This window comes from Scatophagus argus, chromosome 11, assembly GCF_020382885.2.
Source record: "Scatophagus argus isolate fScaArg1 chromosome 11, fScaArg1.pri, whole genome shotgun sequence".
In the NCBI taxonomy this organism is placed as follows: domain Eukaryota; kingdom Metazoa; phylum Chordata; class Actinopteri; family Scatophagidae; genus Scatophagus; species Scatophagus argus.
Window position 1 is genome coordinate 21,304,306 of NC_058503.1, and position 23,698 is coordinate 21,328,003.

Sequence of the window (23,698 nt, forward strand, 5' to 3'; positions counted from 1 at the left end):
AGACAGGACAATAAAAACACAGCATCAGGACCAGCAGAGGGGCAAGGAGACAAAGAAAAGCTGGACGAGATGGGTAAAAAAAGAGGAAAACAGATACAGGGAGATATAGGTGAAAGATCCAGACAGGAAGTCAACTAAAGCCCGAATAGATGAGAGTCGTTAAGTCCTGCATGCAGGTTAATCCTGGATTGTTATTTGGTATCAGACTGTTACAGCTGTCATTAATGTGAGAGATGCAGAACAGACAGAGACCACATCTCGTCACCGTTTTGGATGAAGAGTTTAGGACCAGAGGGAGGCTCAGCATTGAGACGCATGTGAGATAAGAACGACGACAAGATGAGCCGAAGACAGGAAGTGTGTGTTTGTCAGCTTCATCGCACTCAAAGACACTTCTAATCCACACTTAACCCTAGAACACTAACGTCGGGTGATTTTCACCCACACAATTTTGAAGTGATCGAATTTTACAACCAAATGAAGGGATGTGTTGATACTTTCGACCAAATGTGTGCTCAGTACAGCTGTGAAAGAAAAACTAAGAGGTGGCCACTGTGTGTCCTATATGGCATGATGAACGCTGGTGTGATAAACTGTATTTTATCCGAGATATTATATCGGGTAAAATATACCCAACGTTAGTGATGGTGTTACTAATTTTAACGTTAGTGTTCTAGGGTTAATATAATAGCAGACCTAATAATTTGTGTCTATAGCGATTATTTTACTGTACATTTAAAGTGTGTTTGACATACAGTATGTGAGTTCATTTATGTTTCACGCTGACATCCATCTGCGTTCTGTGTGAAGGCACAGAGGACATTGCCTCTTTTATTCGGTGAGGCGATGCGAACCAAACCTCATGGTGGAAGGCGTTGAGGTTTAATAACAAAGTTAAGACTTTAATAAAGGTGAGAAAAGGTGTAGGATGCCAATAAGCTCTGTGTGTGCGTCATCACAGCGGCACAGAGGCGAGACGTACCGGGGGAGCTCTGAGGGGAGGAGAGGCTGTAACTCGGGTGGAGTAACGGCGGTACATATGACATCACCTCCTCCTCGAATAAGCTGGAGACAAGAGGCGGACAGGCAGACATGACAGCATGACTTTAACAACTAAAACGTCAGGATCCTCAAAGTGGGACATTTGTTATCGTTTTTACAGTTGACCAATAATTAGCCCCTAACACACACACCCACACACACACACACACACACACACAGGACTCACCTCAGCAGCATGACGAGGTCAGCGTCGCTGGAGAGGCGAGCCAGCCCATTGACGCCTTCACTGCGTATAAACTGCACCTTCTCCCTGCGAGCACACACACACACACACACACCACACACACACATAAGTCAGGGGGTAAACTGACACAATCCGTCAGGATTAAAGGTTAAATGTGTGTTCAGAGAGACTGATGATGATGATGATGGAGGTGAGCAAGGCTAGAGGGTGAGACAGAGACAGAAGGAGAGCTGGGACAACAGAGGGACGTACTTGAGCGAATGGTTCCTGGCGAGCTCGGGTTGCCTTTCCTGCAGGATCTCAAAGATGTTGGGTTGCCGTAGAAACGCCACTATCTTGTCATTGTAGGCTGGAGAGAATTAGGAGGTTAGCTGCATTTCTGTCGGCGTCTTGTGAGCGTTCACACGTCGTGCTTGTACGTGTTGACTTACCCACAGGCACCACGTCTTGGTACTGACTTCGACTGGAGCCGCTGAAGGTGCTGGATGGGCGGGGCAGGATGGGCGGGGTGGTTTGACGGGAGTCGTCCACCACCTGTGCAAAGAGGAAGCACTACAGTTCAGGTCGCATCCTAGTTCTGAGGCCGATCCACCTGCTGGTCTTCAGCTGCTCTTACTGCTGTTTCGTCTGCACGTTCCATAAACGTCAGCTACAAATCTGTTGTTTCTTGATTTTGACGCAGACGTTAACAACCTCCCAAGCTGCCATTTGTGTCAGTTCATTCTGGTGAAAACACACTTGCACAGATTTGAAATTGTTTGGTATTCGATTGATTTGAAGATTTAAGATGGCTGCTAAAAGGGCGACTTCTAATAATTTCTTCACTAATCACAAAGTCAAACATAAAAGAGGAACAGAGGACAGTGAAACATCATAAAAACTAGTAGCTTGCTGTAATAATAAGAAGGTTATTTCTTCAGACATCTGTCATGGTCTGTGCTTTTAGTTTATCTTCCTGGCCTTTGTGAGGTTGTGATTATTTTCACCTGGCCCTGATTAGCCTTCCCTCCCAGGTGTATTTAAGCCTGTGTTTTCTTTGTCAGTTTGTCTTTACACCTTGGATGTCAAGCATTTTCCCCTGTGGTTTTGGATCTGTTTTGTCTTGTCTTTGTCCTGCCTGTTTTTGGGACGTTGGATTTTGTCTGCTCCCTGTGGATATTGTTGGACTGGTTTCCTGGTTTTGACCCCGTCTCAGCCTGCCTCCTTGCAAAGCTTTTGTTCATTTAATGATTGAAATTATTGAGCTGCACCAACTCTTGGTCCACTTGTTGGTGTTCCCTCTGTCTTTGTATGCACATGCATAACAACATCAGATATTCCAGAAAGCACTTGAATGCATCAGCGAGAAAGACTCTCTGCTGCATTAGGAAGCAAACAGGAGACCCATGCAAAACCTGATGATTGGACCCAGAATTTCAAACAAAAACCATCTGTCATGCTCACTATGGCCCCTTGTGCTTATAGTATTCATATGTAAAGTGACAGTAATGGAGTTATGGTCATCAGTTCCGCATACAGAGGAACTTTGGAAGAGATGATCGGAAACAGAAGCAACGATGCATCAGTGTGATGCAGTAAGAAATCGAGAAGGACAAGGTCAACGGCGGCTTTTCTGCTTTTGTTCTGAAATTACCTGATGATTCATTGTACTAAAGGATTGAATATCAAAACTGGTAACATTAACAGCTGACTGCTGACTTGCATTTCAAGTAGCAGTGATGTCATTGCTCAGCGGCTCCACCACAGGGACCAGCGGGACATATTCCCTGTCTGTGCCCACAATGCAGAATCTCAGGAAGCACTTCTCTCCTTCAGTCTGTCATCATAAACATTGCAGTGTCTCTGCTAGCCTTAAGTCGACTGCAGGTGACGAGTGGCGCACTGGCGGCTTGTCTCTCACCTCCCCAGCGCTGTGGCTGCGCTGGCGGCTCAGGTGCTGGCGGTGGGCCAGCAGCCCGGTGGAGCGAGAACTCTGGAGGGGCAGTCGCGGGTCAATGAAGGTCGTGGAGCGACAGTTGTGATCCACAAAGAAAGGCTGAGGATTGAGAGGGATGGTTAACTCCAGTATGTGCACACCCAGACACAAGAAAGACTACTGGACACCTGAGCAGAGATTACAATCACACAAACACACACCTTCCCAGTATGGTCGTGCTTCATCTCCCAGCCCCGGGGAAGCTCCAGCTGCTTGTTGGAGAACATGTTGAGGAAGGTGACGAGGTCGCGGTTGTGCTGGTAGCGCTCAAAGTAATGAGCGTCCCGGCGCACCTTACTGATCATGTGCTTCAGGCAGGTGTTGCTCGTAAACATGCGGTAGGCACTCTGGGCAGAGAGGGCGGAAAGGTGAGGTCATCAGAGAGGGACGGGAGGCAGTGAAGACAGTGACAGACAGTGTGGATAATATTTTTTGTGTCTTTAATTCACAAAATTTCCTACGGTCTTAAAGGATCGCTGCTGCATGCACTGACCAGAGACAGCAGGTGCTGCTTACTTACTTACTTTGCTTAAGTAACTGAAATTAAAGTTTTAATCTTATTTAACTCCTGGTAAGTTTGTGAATCAGTCTTTCAACAGCGCTTGTAGTTTCTGACAAACAGCCAAAGAGCTTTAAGTCGTCACTGTGATGTTTTAACTGAACCTCGATGAGTACTCGGACATTAAATCAAAGTTAACAAGTTTAAGACTGCAGTTTGTCTGCCCGTATGTGGACGGATGTATGTGGACAGAGTACGGGGTCGGGAGGGTCAGACTGACAGGGTTGGAGTGCAGCACGGTGAAGAAGTCCGGGCTGCACAGGAACTTGGCGCTGGGCGACTGGAGCAGCAGGGAGAGACGCGAGCGGCTGCTGGAGTGAGCGACCGCACTGTCTCGTCGGTATTCTGCAACAAAACCAACAGTGAAGCCTGGAGACACGAATGAAAGCAGCTGATTTCATGAAAACAGTTCAAAATCGCACAACCGGCGTATAAAAGACTGCTGTGAGATCTTTGCGTATCGAATAATAACTTGAGTATTTCAAGAGATGAATCGTTTTCAAAAAGTGGGTCATTGAATTGTGCAAACATTATTTCCTGAATTAACACAGTGCTTTATTTCTGTGCTGTTTCTGTAGATGCTTTGCAACCAACCAGAAATAGAGTGAGGCGCCAGTTCACTTTCTGGCTCAGGGAGCAGGTCAACTGTGGCTTCCTCCGTCCGATCACTGTTGGTTATGGTCCTCCTGATGCTCTGGTACCTTGGATCGAGAGTAAAGGCAAGGTTACTGTGGGGAAAGTTTTCAGCTATTTTAGCAAAGAATTTGGGTTTTTGCATCCAACTTTCAACTCAACTAGTTTCTCTAAAAGTCAAACCAAAATCCAAACCAAACCTGCGAGTGAGTCTAAAAGAGAATACAAAAGCAGCCAGTATTTCCCTCCCATAAGTCTTTGTGCACTTTTGTTTGTTTGAGGTTACATTAGTTCATAAAGTCAAAGAAAAACAAAGAAAAACCCACGGGCAAATGTCCCATTAAAAGAGAAAACGTTACAGAAAAAACAGGTCCATGAGAGGACATTTTGATTTGCTTCTTTAGTGCATTAAAAGCCACCCGTGACATTGCAACCCCCGGTTTAGTAAGATGTTAGTAAACAACAGTAAAGCATGATGTTTTTTGTCACGTGTCTCTTTAAAAAGCCCACCTGCGGTTGAGCTGCTCCATCTGCTGAATGGAGTTGGAGCGCGTCAGTCCCTGCGGGGCAGGAGGTCCGGTGGGTCGCTGCCATGTGGTGGTTCTGTTCACGTGGTCCACAAAGAAGATCCTCCCATGGCTGTCGATCCGAGCCTCCCAGTCTGAGAGCAAATAAATGACTGACACACAGCTGGTGTCTAATGCCTTATGACTTATCCTGTGGGGACCATGAACACTCAGGTACTTCAGTGCATCACTAAAACTGGGTCGTTTGGGTCACTTGGGATTCATTTGTGGTCTAGGATGTGTCGTCTTGTTACCGTGAATCAGTAGCACATGGACACACATACAATCGCAAAGACACACAGACAGACACAGATACAACAGACAAACAATACGACGCAAGCAGACACACACACACACACACACTCACTGGGAGGAAGAGGCTCGTCCACGCGCTGGTATCGGTGGATGTCATGACGCACTGAGGGGAGCGAACGTACAGGATGGCCGTTAACGTGAGTACCTGAAAACACAGAAAGCACACAAACAACAGATGAGATTCAGTTTTAATGTTGTGAAAATGACAAATATGCTGTTTGAATGACGCTCTTGTTGAGTTAACTCTTAAGTAAATGAGAAACTTTCTGGAAAAATTGCAAATTTTGGGAAACACAGAGTCGTTCAGGCCGAATACCTTCCTCTCCATCTGTTTCTGTGGTAACCTGCTCTGAATCTGCCGATCCCGCCTCCTCGCGTTGCTTTGTCTCCTCCCCCTCCGGTTCTTCAGCCACGCCTCCGGCAGCCTGCAGGCTCAGCCTCCTCGTAATGACCTCCTCCGCCTCCACTTGCTCGATGCCCGGGGGAGCTTCTCCTTCAGCGTCAGTGACGACGACTTGCCCGCCGCCTTCGTCGTCTACGGCTTGATTGGTTGGTGGGGTGCTGGAAACTATGTCTCCCCCTGGATCTATGGCCGTCTCCGCTCCTTCCTCCGCTTCCTGCAAAGCAGCCCACAGAATAAAGATCATTATAGATGACGTATGCACTGAAATGCGAGACATTCACACCAACTGCTGCAAAATATCAATGAATAGAAAAGCTGAGAAACAATCGACTTGACTGTGAAATATGCTGAAACATTCACAGGACATTCGCAAACATTAATGATACAAGTCACACAAAATGCCAATTAGCTGCTTGAGAACATTCACTGAAGGTGGAAAGATGGTGCTGCAGAAGAGCACTATGGTGCCTGCTACTTTAAACACACACTCAGGGTTTCTCAATAAAATAAAGTAAAAACAAAATAAGTAAGAAGCATGGGGTCATGGGATATGTTGTCTGTATTGTTTAACAACAACCACAGATGAAGTAATGCTTTAAACTTTTAGTCACGTTTAGTCACGCAGCCTTCTAATTTGTGACTGTGTTTTTGAACTGTAAGCATCTCACACTATTTTCGGATTTTATCTCGCAGGCAATTGATGCATTGATCATAAAAAATATCTTCAGGTGAGTCACTAAAATAACCCTTGGCTGCAGCTCTAACAGGAACACATTTTAGACAGACAGCTGAATCTTGAGTCGTGACCATGTCAAGATAATGAACTCACCACAGCAGTAGTGAGCGTGATTGGACAGCTCTCTGATGATGAGAAGACTGTCTGTTGCGCTGTTGCCATGGAGCAGGTGTCAATCTCAGAGGAGGGGTCCTCGCCAGGCCCCCGTCCTTCCTCGTGCACCTCTCCACCTTCCAGCTCTGCATTATGAGACACGGCCTCCGTGAAAGGAGCCTCCTCCACTTCAGAGAAGACGTCTGGATCCAAAATGTCTTCCAGGTCCAGACCTGCCCCCAGTTCCAGGACCACCTCTGCGGCAGGGGGCACGTCTTCAGTGGCGTCACCTGCACCCTCGTTCTCATCCTGCAGCCCTGAAGGCTCCAGCTGCTCAGGCGCCGGCTGGAGCTCGGCAAATGGGTCGTCCTCATCGGCGCCGCAGACATCCTGAGGTTCTCCATTCATCAGCAGCGGTGACAGCGGCACTGGGGTGATGTCATTGGCCCCAGACCTGTCCTCGTCCTCGTCTGAATCGATATGCAACATGGCGCTGAGCCTCGTGTGTGTGGGGAAGCTAGAGCGCAGTTTAGGTGAGGCCGCACCCAGAGGTCTTTCACCGGGGCCTTTGGGGGCCTCGATAGCATCGAGGCCATCGATGAGTGACCTCTGGAGCACTTGATGAGGCCCAACAAATTTACCCTCAGCTCCGATAAGAGGCAGGTCTTTTTCTGGTAGGGCTGTGGCGCCGCCTTCCCACAGGCTTTGAGAGCCCTGAGAGCCAGTAGGAGAGGGGCCCGCAGAGACCACTCCTGGAAGGTGGTGAGGCAGGTCTTCATCATCCGACGGAGTCCCGGGAGCTCCATTCAAGGATGACATCCCAATGATCGAATCAGGAGAGGCACCTACAGTAGGCGGAACAGCTTGAGTTTTGCTCTTGAGGAAGACAACCTTTAAGAAAATATATACAATTTAAAGGCAGGTTTACCGTCAGGCCCAGTTGAGGTGAGCTCCACTTTGAACTGTAACTGACCACTGACGTGCTCAGTGGGCAGGCGGCGACACAGGGAGAAACTCACGGGCTGGACTCTGGACAGACAAACAAAGAGAAAAGTCATAAAATATATCTGCGAAGTGTGTTCTGAGTGTGTGTCTCCACCTACCCAGGTATTTTTTCAATAAGCCGCTGCACAGGGATGGTGAGCTGGCCGAGGAAGCGTTTGATGATCGGTCGACTTTTTGCAAACTTGTCCTTCACCTCGATGTACAGGATGTCTGTCATTAGTGCAACAAACGTGTATTTCTGCATAGAAGCAAAAACATATAAAGTCAATACATTCCCAGTTGAGCATGGATAACATAGTCTACAATAGCCTGAACGTCACCTCTCCATGCCAGACGGGGTTGGTGGTGTTAGCGATGATGGCTGATCGTCGTTCCTGTCCGTGGTGGCTGAAGATGGGGAAGACGCTCCTCTTCCCTGGGTGGATGGACATCTTCAGGTACGGGTCCGGATTGAAAAACATGCCCTTCTTCAGCCCAGTGGCACGCAGATCTGCAACAGAGCATCAGTGACAGATCTGAAAATGAGAGGGTTTAACACTCGGAGAGTAAAAGACCAAAGCTTTGTTCTCCCTGTTGGTCTACAGCCATGCAGCAACGTGAGCTTGGAATATTCACTGTGTTCACCATCTTAGCATCTTGGCGGATGAGAATGTCTTTGGTTTAGCAAATGTAATCCAAAGTATTGGAAGAATTTAAATTTTCATCCGATGAAGGCACTAAAGGAAATGTCAGGTAAGTGATTGTAGTTCGTCACGAGAGGATCAGTGATGTCTGTGCCAAATTTCATGGCCATCCATCCAAAAGTCGTTGAGACGTTTCCTTCTCATCCTCTGGGAACCATGAATGAGTCTGGACCAGCGTGGTTGACCATTTCACTGTCCAGATGAGTAACTGACCTTACCATCTCTAGAGCCACGCTTCACTACTGAAAAGGTTTTCCGTCCTCAGGTCTTTGTCATGTTATTCCACCTTGTCCATCCTATCTTGCAGAGGGGCAGATCAGCTAAAAGCCACCTCTGATGCAAAGGATACTTGAAACAAATTGTACACATACATATTGTATTGGTATTTTCCTGTAAACTTGTTTTATAAAATCTCCACTAACTCCTAAAGAAATCTTATAACATCACATTTATGTTGGAAAGAGCCTTTTTAGAGACTACTAGGTATCTAGAAAAAATATTTTAAAGTTTATTCTAGTTTTTCCCAAAAAGGACTGAAAGGCAAACAGGATTTTGGCAAATTTAAAAGTTATTGGCTCCAGATTTTCTTGGATTTGTTATTACATGTCAAAACTCACCTGAGTAGCAGTGAGAGACTAAAACACGCATCTTATAACATCAGTCAACATGTCTTCTGACTTTTAAAGCTCTCAGCTCACCTGTCAGAGTGAAGCTGATCAGTTTTCGTGGATGTTCAACGCCCACCTGCTCCGCCAGCCCCTCCACCTGACAGAGTAACAGTCACACAGTGTTCACCACAGACAGAAAATCATCACTTGTCTCAATTCACATAAATCTAAATGCTAATGCAAGAGAAAACTTGGGAGATGGACAGAATAAACTCTACAGGAAGAAGGTGGTGCGATGATGCATCACTCATTGCTGACGCAGCAGGGAGGATAACTTTGCTGGCCCATCTAGCGTTAGGGATTAATTCAATGTGGTCCTTACAGTAGCTTGAATATTTGGCTGTTAGCGAACTGGATGGTATGAAACAATGACTCACATCCCTGTCTGAACCACAGCAAGGCTTCACCGTGCACAAATCGCATGTACTTTACTGGACTACTGATCACTTGTCAAAGACCACCACACATTGACTGCTGGATCAGCCCTCCATTGGTTTTATATTTACGTCAGTCCATCTGGCACCATTTCTCGTGTCCCCACCATAAACGGAATGAATTAATAAACTCATGCTTCCATCCCAACTAATCACAATTCTTTGGTATAATCACGTCTGATGCCTAACTGTAACAGTAACGACAGAGCTAAGCCTGACACTCAAAGAGTCCTCGTGTCACGTGGAGGTCACAGACCAGGACTGCGGGGTTCTTCACGGTGATGCAGGGGGTCGTGGCTCTCAGGGCTCCGCTCACTCCGTGGTAGTACTTGAAACAGATTTTGGTCTCAGCTGCAGAGGAAGCAGCAAAGAGTTACGGGATGTGGACATTATCTGCCGAAGGCTGAAACTGTGCTGTAGACCGTGAAGAAGTTTAACTGCACTGTGTTTTTAATATTTAATATGGTCTTAATTCTGAATAGATGGTAGACAAACTGCATGGATTTAAGGATAATTACATTTCATGAAATTATACGATCATCTTACATGAAACTTTAAACCCTTTTTACCATTTATTCCAGAAGAGCATTAACATGTTTTATTATTAATATTAACATTTTTTTCCTCAAAGAAAAGAGTGAAACTTATCTCAGCTATGGCTGCTTATAATGACTTACGCTCCATAAAGTAGGGCCCGGGCTCCAGCCTCCAAACGATCTGACCCTTCTGGGTGCCATTCACCCCTCGGTTCTTACAGTCCCACACGTTGGACGGACTGGTTTCATCTGGACAAGAGCAGAACCAGGACTTAGTGTGTTAACATCAGGCTGTTGTTGTGTTGGAATTCACTCTGATTTCAAGCCAAACGCTGTTTTATTAAACAGTCAGTTTTCAAGCCAAGCTGCATCTTTTCCGTCTCTGTCAGTGTGTTTAGTCTGCGCGCTCTTTCTTCCAAAACACAAGTTTGCCTTTAATCAGTGAAATCCATTCCCAAAAATAGCCTCCCCACAACCTCTAACCAGAAGGACAAACACCAAACTTCCTCCGAGTTAAAAACAGGGAGGGGGGATTTCCGCTGTACGTAGCACTTTAGCACACAGATTAATGAAGCACCGAGCTCAGCTGACTGGTGGAGAGAGTCGAGGGAGGTGTGTGTGCGCTGTGTGTGTGTGTGTGTGTGTCTTTGAATGGGAGGGCAAGTTGCTTATCATTGAATGTCTGCTTAGTCGAGGAAAGCAGTAGCCCCTCTGGGGTATAAGACCCTGGAGCAGGTAATGAAGTCCTGGCGGCCTCATGATCGATATGAAGTGACCTGACGCCGCGCCTGGCACCACCACTTCACACTATCTCCTCCTCCCACACAGCATTCTCACCTACAAGGCAAACGCTTGTCATCTGATCCAGACGGGCTCGATCCTGGAGGTCGTCAGAAATGTAACCAAATGTTTGGTTATCAAGTTAAAACCATCCTGAGCCACACTGGTCCATAACATAACTGCATGATGTCCAGACTCTCCTGCTCTTCTGTTGCACTGCAGGTTTGTTCGACCCAGCGGGAGTCAAAGACAACCATTGTTTTCAGAAATCCATTATCCATACACAATACATCATGCTGAACAGCTCGCAGGCTGTAATTTTCCTCTGAACGTCACTGTATTAAACCAGTAATTATCTGGTGCAAAAAGACAACTTCCAAAACAAATAACGTTTTCTGGCTAATGTGACGCGGGAAAGGCAGGCAAACTGACAGCAGATTGAAAGGCAACAACTACAGTGATCTCTTCTTCTTTGAAATCATTAATTATATTCTTTAGGGCAGCAGTGTGTCTTTCTTTTTTTGTATGTGTGTTTTGAAACCGACGGAATTAGGTAAAATAAAATGGCACCATTAAGAAAGCTGAATTAAAAGCAGAACTTCTGTTTTCTGTTCAGGAAGTAAGAAAAGTTCATTCAGAATCACACTGAGATTTGTAATCACGCATATAAGTACAAATCCCGTCTTAGAGAAGAAGCTGTAAACAATTTGTGAACTGATCATTTCTGGCCCTGAAAAAACCAAGATGGCGACGGCTGTAAGGCCAAACTCAAGGCTTTGGTACACTAGTCCACACTCAGTCCACTAGTCCTTCGTTTGAGTCGCCACCAATGGCCTCAGCTTTGGTAAACACTCTTATCTTTCAAACTGCACTCCCTCCAGTTTGTGAACACAAGCTTTCTGTAAAAAAATGTTTAGTCTCCAGGCTCACATGTCACTGACAGAGACAAAAGACATTAGAGCTCGTCATGACGAATAAACTGACCTTTATGTGTAAAACTGGCAGAGTGCCCTTTAAATATTTCTGTTTCTTGCAACCTTTAACAAACACGCATTCCCAGCCAGCCCTGGACCACTGCAGCTTAACCAGCTCAGCAGCAAGACAAACACAAACACAAACACAAAGAGAGGAATGTCCGAGACGACTTCAGCTCTTCGTTATGTGAGCAAAACAGTGCAGAATTCATAGCTTCTGAACAGGAAATGTCCTTGTGGCACACTTTTGCTCCTGTATTACTTTTCACCATGATGGACAGATCTGCCCGATGGTTTGAGCCTGATAGCCCACACACGTCGATGTCGAATTCCTGTCTCTAAGCAGGACTAGCACACCTTATAGGAGACCACCCCACTCGCCTCGGAGACGCGCAGGCTTTGTGATGGTGCGTATGTTATTGTATACCGAGGCAGAGCCGTTACGTGTCGAGTCAGCCCCCTGTGTTGCAGTATTGACTCAGAGCTGCAAGACTCTGTCTGGCTATTCTCAGCTTGCAATAACAAAAAACAGCTGGATCAGCTGAAAAGCTTTGAGGACAGGTGGGGTCGAGGCAACTCAGGCAAGTCTCCCGACCAGTTCAGCAAAAGGATTTGGGGAAAGAGGCAGGAGCAGCTCTGATGAGTCTCATCATGTATGCGCAAAAACTGTCATGTGAACTGCGAGCATGAATCCAAAATGGCGAGAACAACAACAGCTGATTTAGAGCTTTGGCCGCCACAGCCAGGGACGGAAATTTCACAATGAATGACAATGCTGCTATGACTCATGTCTACCAACCAACCAATCAGAATGCAGCGATCTATTGCCATGCCAACACAGGAGGCATCAAATATATAGATTAAAATGCCATCACATTTTAGATACAATAATGTACAATAACAATTGTGCATATCTGATTGTGTTTAATGGATTTGTGATATCATCTCATATCAACTGAAGGCCTCAGAACTGAATCAAATCAAAACTGTATCATGGCACAGACTCAACATAATAATGTTTTGGGATAAAACTGCTGATTTACAGCCCTCTTTGCATGGATTTGAGCTTTGCAATGAACATCATCAACACAGCTTTGGAAGAATTTCAATCAGCTTGTCTAGTCTTGAATGATTTGAGATTCGACCTTAACTCTTAACTCTAACCCTAAACTCATCATCTCACCAATGTGGTACAGCCCGATCCAGTCTGTGGCATCCACTTCCTCCTTGATGTCCCAGGATATGACGAGGTTCTGGCCGCGGTTCAGCGTGTACTCCAGAGTGGACGCCGTCAGCGAGGACCGGCTCTGGGAGGTCACCAGGTCTGTGTCGCTGTTAGCCCGTGGAAGCCCGATAGGACTGCTGACAACAGAAACCGTATCGATGGCAGCAGCACCTCCCCTCTCGGCCAGGGTTCGCAGGTTCTCCGGACTGAGTGTGTGCCGGAGGTGGGGGCTGCGCCTTCGTGGAGCTGACAGGTGTTCACGACCCCCAACTGAGAGGTTGGGTGGATTGTGGGAACGGGTCCTGGGAGGTAGGACTGCTGTGGCGAGGGAAGGACGCATGTTGCAGACAACCAACGGCTGATGAGTAGGAGCTTCTTCTGGATTTGGATGGTCGTCGGAGTGAAGTTTATCCCTGCTGACTCAACTTAAATCCTCATGTTTGAACGGTGACAGCTGGTTAGAAGAGGTTGTTTTGAATGAAAACATATGGGGGCCTTAGAGACTGTGTGTTGATTCCTTCTCCACAGAGGCTCCCACTACCAGCCCTTTAGGCCCTGGCATCATAAGAGAACCGTCGAAGCAGGCAGAAGACAGTTTGCCGCTCGTGTTTCACGTTACCCAGTAGCAATGGGAACCTAAAGATGTGGAAAGAGGAGAAAACAGAGAGGAAAGCAATTAAGCAACAAAATTGCTCCCACACACACACAAAAGCAATGACTGCTTGTCGTGAGGTGCAACCTAGAAATGACCGAACAAACACAAGTCACTGAGGGCTGGAGGGGGGTTCACCGTCACAGAACTCCATCCCTTCCTGTCTGACAACCCCTTCGAATGAAAGAGGATTCTGAGGTATTTTTGCCGGGGAGGATTATTTACCTTTTGACTGATTAATGAAACACTTTAAAACATCCTCACTACAGACAGACAGCTGTGTCTGCCTCCCAGGAAGCTCTTCAATCAGCAGATGCCAGTTTGGGGACTGTGCAGAGTGCTGTCAGAGTCTCCACCAGAGCCATTTTGTTCTTAAAAGATGGATGACATGTGACTTCAGAATCCAGCCGAAGGCAGCCGGTTTAAAACGGGCTGAGAGGCAGAGGGTTTTTTTTCCCACCCAGAATAGCTTTGGTAATATTCAGCTAATAGGTGGCTGGTGCAGTCACTGGAAAACCATGTGGGCTGTAGTCTGAGCTAAGCCCTGATATCTTTGGCATTTTAAGTGAGCATATGCGTCTCAGAAGCTGAGCTGTTCAGTGATGCCTCCTCTGCAGTGTGGGCTCTGCACTGTATTTGATAAAAACATTTGGAATAGCCTTCAAATAACTCACTCGAGTTCAAACGGCTGCACATTACCTTCAGTGATTACCTCTATGATCACATTACCTGTAACATCTAATCTTTAGATGGTTTTACATTTTGAGAAACACTCTTACTTGAGTGTTTTTTTTTATTTGAGTAAAATGAGAAGATTATCTCATATAAGGACAGTAAGTATGAAGCTCACACCAGCAGCCAGTTACCTAAACCAACTAACTGTTAAAATAAATGTGCTGGGGTGCACAGACTTGTCTTTGACTTGAATCACATTTGGGTAATTTGGCTCTTAGCAGTTCAGTACTGACAACAATCAGAGGATTACTTTGATACTGAGGAGAACCTAAAACCCTTGACAATTCTCAGGCAAGTTGTGGTGTTATCAGAGGCGTAAGTCCCTCCATATCTGACCGTTTTTACAGTTTCATGTGGACTTTAAAGCACCTTTAGTGCCTCCACGGTCTGTATGTGAAAGCCACTGCTGTTGACAAGCGAGCCAAACTGATAACCAACCTGCTGGTCTTCTGCCACCTGCCTCTGGTCTCTCCCTCCCCTCCTTCACCTCCCTAAACCCCCTTCTTTAATGTGTACTTCAGTCACCAGCTCTGTTCTTTACTTTGTTAATATGCCGCCCTCCACTGCACCCACTAACAGCTTTCTCTGCATCATCTGTCACAGTGACAAGAAGTGCAAAACTGAGGCTGGCATAAATGCTCCGTGGCAGGCAAAAACCACCAGCAGCTGCTGTTGTGGATGTCTCTGCAGGTCAGTTTTATCATCCATTTTCAACCTTTATCTCTGCTGTGTGTAATTATTTTCCATGCAGAGATCTAACAGGTAGATCATGCGTCAGTGTGCCTGTGGAAGTGCTTTACCATGTAGAGACTGGCAGTAATTTCAAAAGCAATTCATACTCAGTCACTTGTATGAAAGACGGCGTCTAATATACAGTATATATGGCCTCTGAGCGTCCAAATCAATTCACTTTGCATTTTGAAGCGACTCTTCAGAAATTAACTGACCCCTGAGCTGATGTATGCGCACTGGCTGTGTTTCCAAATAACCCAGGTCTGATACTGAAATGAGATCTGCTGCATTCGACATGGGGAAAGCCTGGACACTCCTGACTCGACAAGATTATCATCACACACACACACACACACACACACACACACACGCCGCATACAGGGATTTATGACAGAATAAAACCTTCATCACAGATGCAGGAATACGTAAATCCCGCTCACGTGTGCTCTCAGCCTCAGACGCTGTCATGTGGCCCCGTAAGGGAGGGGTCATTTCCATGAAGAAGAAGAAGAAGAAGAAACAAAAATAAGTGTATATGTAACTGCTGAGTTGTTATGTAAGTGTTCCTGTGGTTCGAGTGCCCCCCCCCTCCTCCCAAACTCATGTTTGCCAGCCATTGTCTAACCCTGCTGTGGAGTGGGAGACGCTGCACTCAGAGCAGAGGGGAAGAGGAGTCCGTCTACCAGCTACAAACAGCACAGACCAAAACATGAACTCAACGGAGGGCACGAGCAATCTGGACTCACCCGAGTGCTTTTTCTTCTGAACGACTGCCATTTCCCATTACAGTCCCAGTTTCCACTGTCAGCTCGGCTTTGACCTGACGTGGGATTACTGATTGATCACAGGAAAGGGACGCAGATAAACAAGGCGTTATACGAGTGTCCAAAAATGAAATTGTCTGGGATGGTGTTAAATTTGACTCCTGTGCTGCAAAGCCAACCACTTGACTGCTGTTCTGCTATTACAGGCAGCAAATACTCTGTGCTCTGCACCACTGTGCCGTGAATACTAAAAAGAAACACATCTGCAGCAGAGGATCTGATGGAGCACGGCGGAATGTGCTGGATTGTCGTTTTCTTGCATCTTGTCGAAAAGCATTTTTCAGAGAACAGGAGGGCGGAGAGGACTTGTAGGTATCTGGGAATTACAGTAATGTCACTCTTTGTGACGGGCCTGCTTTCTGAATGCAGAGAGTCTGTCTCCTCTGGCGTCCCACGTGACAGACATGACTGACAGGCACCGTCGTGGCAATATGGCCGCACACCGACAGAGACGTGTTGAACATCTGGTTTGTCAATACTGTGCTGTGTCATATGGGTGTCCAACATATACTGTAGTGGCAGCTGATTCTCATTAACTACTTCAGTCAGTTAATCCAGAGCTGAAATCAAACGAGCCACACTGCTGTGCTGTGTGACACCTTTCTTGAGCCGACCCAGCAGCCAGAATAAAACGTTGGCACTGGACTTTTCTGCAAACCGCAGATGTGTTAGTTTTGTATATTTCGTACATATCATATCAACATTTCTGCAGTTTTGCTGTGTTCATAGCATCTGGGGATGGAGAGGTCTGAGACCACCTCGATGAGCCGACAACCGGCCTCTCTGAGCAACATCTTTCCAGGAGACATCACAAAGGTCTCCAGCCAACAAAACATGAGTTTTTCCAAACTTTATCCAAGTGTTTCGGTGCCTAAACCTCACCGGACCTTCAGCACAGCAACACTAAATTTAAACTGAAACGTGAATAAATGTAAAGTTTGAACACTTTCTCGTGAGCAGGTTGCACAAACACATCAAACACAGTGTAGTCAGTCACATATAAACCGACCTGCAGCAGGACACAGCCTGCGTATTAATCCGCAGATGTAAATAGTTCCAAAGAAATGCTGTCCGAGTTAAGACTGCTGAAAAGAAATATAAAGAAAAAAGGTTTGGAACTGATGATACAATGAAGCAAAGTGTTTGGCAATAAAACAATTTGATGCTTAACGTTTATTATGAATATCTTTGGATTTTGAGCTGTACAGTTTGACACAACAGCAGCACTGTGAGCACAAAATCAAGGCAACTTTGTACTTGCACTTAACTAGATTTCAGAGGCAACCACGAGAAGAGTCCAAATTTGGTGATGTTTGTGATAAACTAAAGGATTAGGTGTTCTGTTATGCGTTAAGCTAAATAAACTGTTTGAAAGGCCTCTTGGATTGGTTGTAAAGCGCATCGTCACAGGACCAAGTTGACTCTTCACAGGTTAGATTTGGAGGAACGTTTTCACAGTGTTGTGCTGCTAATCTTCAGTTTTAACTCCTGTGTTGTGAGCTGTTTGTGCCGTAACGTCAGTGAGAGGGATTCCTCCTCCTCCTCCTCCTCCTCCTCCTCCTCCTCCTCCTTCTCTCCTGTGTGTGTGTGTGTGTGTGTGTGTGTGTGTGGTGTCAGCAGAGGCACCCCTTTGTGCCCCTGTGGAGGTGACTGCTGCACTTTACAGCCTGACAGAACGGGCACCTTGGGGAGCTGGCACACACACACACACACACACACACACGTCCTCAGTATTCCTGACTCAGAAGATGAAAACACATTCTCCTCACAAACCGCACCCTCACTGAGCACCAGCCTTAAAACTGCTGGTGAGGACTGACCCGTCCACCTGACGACAACTCACTGCAGCTCTGTGAGTCATTCTGAGAGAACGCAGGCCACGGGGCTGGAACCACAGTGTTCCCCGCTTCCCAGAAAGAGTCGAGTCCTGTCCCGCTCAGGGTATTTCTCTAAACACATCGCCCTGGGCGTACATGTCTGGGATGAGTCACTCCTCAGGAGGATCCCCCCCATGACAGGCTTCGGCGGGTCGAAAATGGCATTTACGCCAGAAGTCTGATTGATGTGGCCCTCTCCTGGTTTAGAACCTCGACCTTTCTATAAACGGGAATGCGTGTCGTGTATGGATTTATAAAAGGTGTAAGAGCTGGACGCAGACACATCTGCTGGAGGCTTTTTGAGCCGCTGAACAGACTGAACCTCTCAAATCTAGAGCAATGACGGGCGGGGGGGGGGTCTGTCATCACAAATTTAGGCTGTGCAGCAAGTGCACAAACCTACATAACAATATTTAAATTTATGTCATGGCCTCAGAGTTTCCAAAAATACCAAATGTCACAGGCTGAATTTGGGGGAAATGAAGATCAAGTGACGCACAAAACGTGTCGAATATTCCCATTTGATGGACGGCTGCAGCCAATGAAAACATGAAGAACATTTCACTTATTATTAACATCATGTCGCTGCACGAATAACCACAGTGACATCAGTGCTGACACAATTACCACCTCTGTTTCCGATTTTAACTCCTGACTCGTGCTTCACAGCCCTTAGAGTCAGTCAACGAGGACGTGATTTTGATGTGATACTTCATTGCCTCGTCACCACATCGGCTCAGTAACTCAGTACGTCCTCCAGCAGGGCCTAAATTCTCTCTGAACACCGAATGAATGCTGGTGACTACAGAGTGCACACACAGCGGGGTATGTCGGTCATGTGCTGCACATGGAGACCTCAGATACCAGTTTGGAGAAACTTGGGTTTGCTAGCTGGAGAGCTCTGTTAGAAACCAGGACTCTGTGGTATGTGAAGACCTGATCCAGGTTTCTGGATATTCTTTACTGGTGCAAAACAGCAAAATCAAAACCTATCTGCACACGGATGATCAGACACCTGGATACACGTCCCGCATTAGGATCAGCTTTTGATTCTTTTCACTGGACTTTTCAAGTCAATCTTCACAAGTCCAGACGCCTTGCTTTGACTCTTTGAGTGAATATGACCTGGGTGACTGAGAATCTCCACAGACAATTTGAGCATCAAATGTAGGAGTGGTTAGTTAGACCTCTTGTGATCATTTCTGACTCAACTCAGCAAACAGTTGAATACGTCAGATTGGGTCAGTGGATGTCGGATTGTAGTTACAGGACGGATCAAAACATTTGATGTTGTGATCAACACAAACTTATGGCAACCAGCATACAACATCCTGCTGCGATCAAGAATAACAACAACACCCTGAGAGAAGACGACTGAGGAGCAAATCTTACAAAAATATCAGTCCTCGGTCCTCTCAGAGAGGACTGAGAGCCTCGAACCTCCTGGTGAAGGATGCACTCCCACTCAGGTGAATCAAAACAAGGCCAGGTGTCATCCTCTAACAGGTTTAACTAGAAAGGGACTCGAGGGAGTTGACACCCTCGAGAGGAGGTCTCATCAGGTAAAGTACGTGAGAACACCTCCGTGGGTAGACGAGTCTGGAGTCTGGAGGAGCTTCAACAAAGCATCCGAGCTGTGATATTCCTCAAACATCTCATCTTCTGAAGTCAACCTCGCCTCGAAGACAACACAGCCGGTCTTCGTGTCAGGACGTACTATGATGGACTCTCACAGTAACTCTGCTTTGAGGAGGCCGTTGTCATTAGAAGGTGCAAAGCTGCTTTGGACCACGAATATGCAGCACATTCGTGTTCAGGTGTACAGCCAGCTCTTGCATGTTCATCTAATTTTATTTATTAGTCGATGGGGTCAAAGAGCATTTCGTGTTCTTACTCCTCCCTTAAGCGCCTGCTGCACAGGAGGAGGCTGTTTAAGATTCCCTGAATTTTCTCTCTTCAGCTTTGATGTCCAGTAACTGAAGGACTACATTTTGTCAGCAGATCTCAGACACACTCACACCAGACGCTCTCTTCCTGTTCTGGACAGCCTGTCAGGATCCCCCTCATGCGAGGAAATCCGCAGGGACTAAAATCTAACAAAGCTGAAGTTATTCTCGGAGGACGGATTTTCACCACATTTCATCATATTTTTGAGAAAGCTTGACAGATTTCAGCCACAGACACTGCAGGCCCTTATGACCGGATTACAGCAGCAGTTCTCATTTATGACCACAAAACTGTGTTGTCACAGATAATGTCAGTGGGTGATAACCGACCGTGTGGATGTAAACACAGAGCACGTTCAAGACTTATGGGACGCTCGGCACCTCAGCACAAAAGAGACGTGAAGGTAACCCCCGCTTATGGCAGAATCACGTCAGCAAAATCACGTTACATAACGATGTGTCTCCAACTTTAATCATTTCAAGTCGACCTGCGCGCTGCCGAGGCCGCGCACGGCCGCTGTGCGCACATGACTGAGCAGGCCATACGGGGACCGCACTGGCGGAATGTGCAGGTGTCACCGCTCGCTATTGGATTACTGTGGGAATTCCCTACGTCATTTTATTTTCATGCATCTCTTTCACAAGACGCCTGCATGAAACCGAAATCGACCCCTCGTCCCCTTCGGTGCAAAGACACAGCACAAGCGGAACACGACCCGCGTTAAGACGACGCCGCTGCTGTTTAATGACACATTCAGCTGCTCTCAGCATCATCATCATCATTATGAGCATCACTGCTGGAAGCCATGAACACCTACGTGGTCCCTCCGTTCCTGGCGGCGCACTGGTCTTACCTTTGGCGCAGAGGTGCGGGGTGGAAGTCACCGGAGTGTGTGCGGACGATGACAGCGCTGCCACCAACACCTGCTCGGTGGTTTCTGCGCGGGGAGATCGCGGTTTAGGTCGTTATCCCTGCAGTCCAAATGAGGAGAGACGGGCGGGGTGCCGCGCTAGGGCCCCCCTCCCTTCCCTCTCAGATCCCCAGCCAGGGCAGATATGGGCTCGGAGTCACGTACCGAGACGGTATCCCTGTGAAAATCCGCGGCGCTGCAGAGGCACCTCGGCCCGCTTCGGCAGCAGCGTCCAGAGGTGGACGCATAAAACTCCACCAGCACCACCCTGCTGCTGCTGCTGCTGCTGCTGCTTCAGGCGTTCAGATCACACAGGCATGCCATCCTTATTCTCTGCATCGCAATGCGCTGCAGTCTGTGCCGACGTCCTCCCACCAGTCCCGGCAGATGCACAAAATCTGACTGGGCAGAGTGTGCAACCCCTGTCAGTCCAGAGAGAGAGAGGGAGAGAGGGAGGGAGAGAGGAGGGGAGAGAGAGAGAGAGAGAGAGAGAGAGGGAGGAAGGAACGCAGCCTGCCGGAGGATGGCGTAATGTTTGCCCACTTCTTGCAGCGGACTGACTCTCCTTGCCGGGAGGCGCGGAGGGATTGAACTACAGAGCCCGAGATGTAGTTTTTACAGTTGGTGACATACACATAGATACATACACACCGCTGCATATTGATGTGGGAGAACAGAGTGGGCGGTGACTCGAGAGGGGGGGAGAGAGAGGGAGGGAGCGTCAACCTGTGGAACAGCACAGATGCGTTTACGTCCCTCCATACTTCACACTTCTGTTATATTTCAGAGATCATTTGCTGACCCAGTCAGGCGCAGTACTCTGCATTTTAACGTTTCATATGCAGAACAGAAGCTGCGATCTACGTGAAGAAATACGTTAAAATGCTGCTTATGCACTGATGCACCGATTATAATAACCCAGTGATGTCATGACAGCATGACACCCACTCTTTGTACACACTCAATACACACAGCCTCCACAGTGACATAAAAGTGTAAATAAAAAATACATTTAAAAGGCACGTTGAAATGGTACGTTATATAGACAGAAGTATCCAGACACACCTCTGTTCCTCAGGGTTTGGGCTCGGCCCCTGACTTCCAGTGAAGGGAAATCTTAATGCTTCAGCATACCAAGACATTTTGGACAATGCTATGCTTCCAACTTTGTGGCAACAGTTTGTTGAAGGCCCTTTTCTATTCCAGCATGACTGTGCCCCAGTGCACAAAGCAAAGCTCCATAAAGACATGGTTGGATGAGTTTGGTGTGGAAGAACTTGACTGGCCCACACAGAGCCCTGACCTCAACCCCATCCAACACCTTTGGGATGAACTGGAACGGAGATTGTGAGCCAGGCCTTTTGGTCCAACATCAGTGTGTGACCTCACAAATGCTCTACTGCATGAATGGGCACAAATTCCCACAGAAACACTCCAACATGTTGTGGAAAGCCTTCACAGAAGAGTGGAAGCTGTTAGAGCTGCAAAGCTGTCTGTGTGATTAGGATGAGACATCATTAAAGTCTCTGTTGGTGTGATGGTCAGGTGGCCCAATACTTTTGTCTATATAGTGTATGTATGAATACAGTCTGCTGGGACTGCGTGGGCAGGTACACAGTTCACAGTCTTCGTCGCTCTCCTGTTGGGGAAACTCAACACTCGGCCTTTACAGCAGATTCATTTCAGACAGTTACAACAGTAATAACAAAATAGTAAGTTATTTTTCTTGGTTTTATTGCAACAACAATGGTGCCAAAAAATTGCACAATTTGCCCATTTACAATGACATCAGATAAAAATGTGAGAAATATAAAAACATCAAAGCAGTACATTTTGACACGATAAGGCTTAAACCTGAGGAGAAATTATTCTTCCACACTAGAGCCTCGCCACAAAATATAAATACAGAGAAACTATCTGTCAGACACGGGATTATTATTTTCTTTCACCGGGAACAGCATATTAACAAAGAGGAATAATTAGTTCTGCACAACAAGGACCAGCGAGCAGGAGGTTACAGGTTTTAAAGTCACTCCGGGCAGAAGCAGAATTAACTGATTGGGTTACCGGACTTTAAAGCACTGACAGACAGCCGTCACATTTAATATGATTTTTACTTCCATACTACCACACCAACACTGCAAAAACATCAGATTTATTTACCTTCCTCATGACCCAGGAAAGAAAACAATAACAATAAAGATCGTGATGATCACTCATGTTGTGGTAAGTTTTCAGATACTTTTAGTTCCACAGTGGTCACTTTTGGTTGTTACTGTAAGTCATTTGTGCAGTTCACCTTCACACAAGACGTTTGGGCTTCAAACACCAGAACACGTTTAAGAATAAACTTCCTGCGTTAAGAGCAGAAGCACAACCCGCTGAGCCACACCGTAGTCTGTTAAAACGCTCGATTCTAAAGAGGAATTTGGTTCGACGGGTCGACTCTTTAATCATCCTTAGAAGCAAAGAGCAGGTATTCAAAAGAAGCTTTTGGCAGCTGCACATTTACAAGAATCAGTGAGTGAAATGACAGATTTCTCTGAAGGGCTCTTCACACTGTGGGTTCAGGTCTCAGAGCTGACCTGGGGATGACTTGGCCCCTTTTCAAAACAGACCGTCAGCCCAGGGTGATATGATTCACCTGCCTTTTAGTCGAACTCAAGGCTAAACCTCCTCCAGAGCAGGTCAGCAAGCTGCTCAGACTTTCCATAACGCTGGTTTTGTTGCACGAGCAGGAGAGGAAAAACCGCTTGGAGTTGTTGCTCCCAAGCCAAAACCTGGAAACCGGGAGGAGTTCACAGACCAAATGATGACTCTGTCCCACTTGTGTCCTGCTGCGCTAACCAAACCACAAGGCCCGACTGTGTCTGAGTGAGGCCTAAGTGCAGTGAGAAAAGCCCGTTTGGTGTGCTCTGATTTGAGGATAAAAAGCTCGGGTGAATAAATAAATTGCGGATTGATCTCTCGTTGGATATTAGAGGGTTTTTTGTACATCATCCACAATGCTGCGTAAGTGAATGTACTCAGGAGATAATTAAATAACGAGATAGCAGACACAGTCTGAGGTCTCACAGACTGTAAGAGAACCACTTCAGTGACATTCAGGATGTTACAAAACTGTCATTTAACATAAACAGAAGCTGCCATGACACCTGAATCCAAACTCTTGACTGCTGAAAACATAACA

The 23,698-nt window shown here is 46.7% G+C and overlaps 1 protein-coding gene across 1 annotated transcript in view; it reads right to left on the reverse strand.

Annotated features, from left to right (window-relative positions):
* Window positions 1-20,974, reverse strand: part of hecw2a (HECT, C2 and WW domain containing E3 ubiquitin protein ligase 2a) — a 31,743-nt gene extending 10,769 nt beyond the window's left edge. The window contains exons 1-20 of the mRNA XM_046403062.1: window positions 20,452-20,974; window positions 12,790-13,467; window positions 9,994-10,101; window positions 9,573-9,667; window positions 8,913-8,979; window positions 7,852-8,021; window positions 7,630-7,769; window positions 7,455-7,555; window positions 6,527-7,371; window positions 5,611-5,911; window positions 5,347-5,439; window positions 4,924-5,074; window positions 4,375-4,481; window positions 4,001-4,125; window positions 3,383-3,568; window positions 3,147-3,281; window positions 1,678-1,780; window positions 1,499-1,595; window positions 1,229-1,312; window positions 983-1,065 (exon numbers count right to left, since the gene is read on the reverse strand). Of these exons, the coding sequence (XP_046259018.1) occupies window positions 983-1,065; window positions 1,229-1,312; window positions 1,499-1,595; window positions 1,678-1,780; window positions 3,147-3,281; window positions 3,383-3,568; window positions 4,001-4,125; window positions 4,375-4,481; window positions 4,924-5,074; window positions 5,347-5,439; window positions 5,611-5,911; window positions 6,527-7,371; window positions 7,455-7,555; window positions 7,630-7,769; window positions 7,852-8,021; window positions 8,913-8,979; window positions 9,573-9,667; window positions 9,994-10,101; window positions 12,790-13,171 (3,373 nt within the window). The 5' untranslated portion in view covers window positions 13,172-13,467; window positions 20,452-20,974. The remainder of the gene's footprint in view (window positions 1-982; window positions 1,066-1,228; window positions 1,313-1,498; window positions 1,596-1,677; window positions 1,781-3,146; window positions 3,282-3,382; window positions 3,569-4,000; window positions 4,126-4,374; window positions 4,482-4,923; window positions 5,075-5,346; window positions 5,440-5,610; window positions 5,912-6,526; window positions 7,372-7,454; window positions 7,556-7,629; window positions 7,770-7,851; window positions 8,022-8,912; window positions 8,980-9,572; window positions 9,668-9,993; window positions 10,102-12,789; window positions 13,468-20,451) is intronic.
* Between the last annotated feature and the right edge of the window lie 2,724 nt (window positions 20,975-23,698).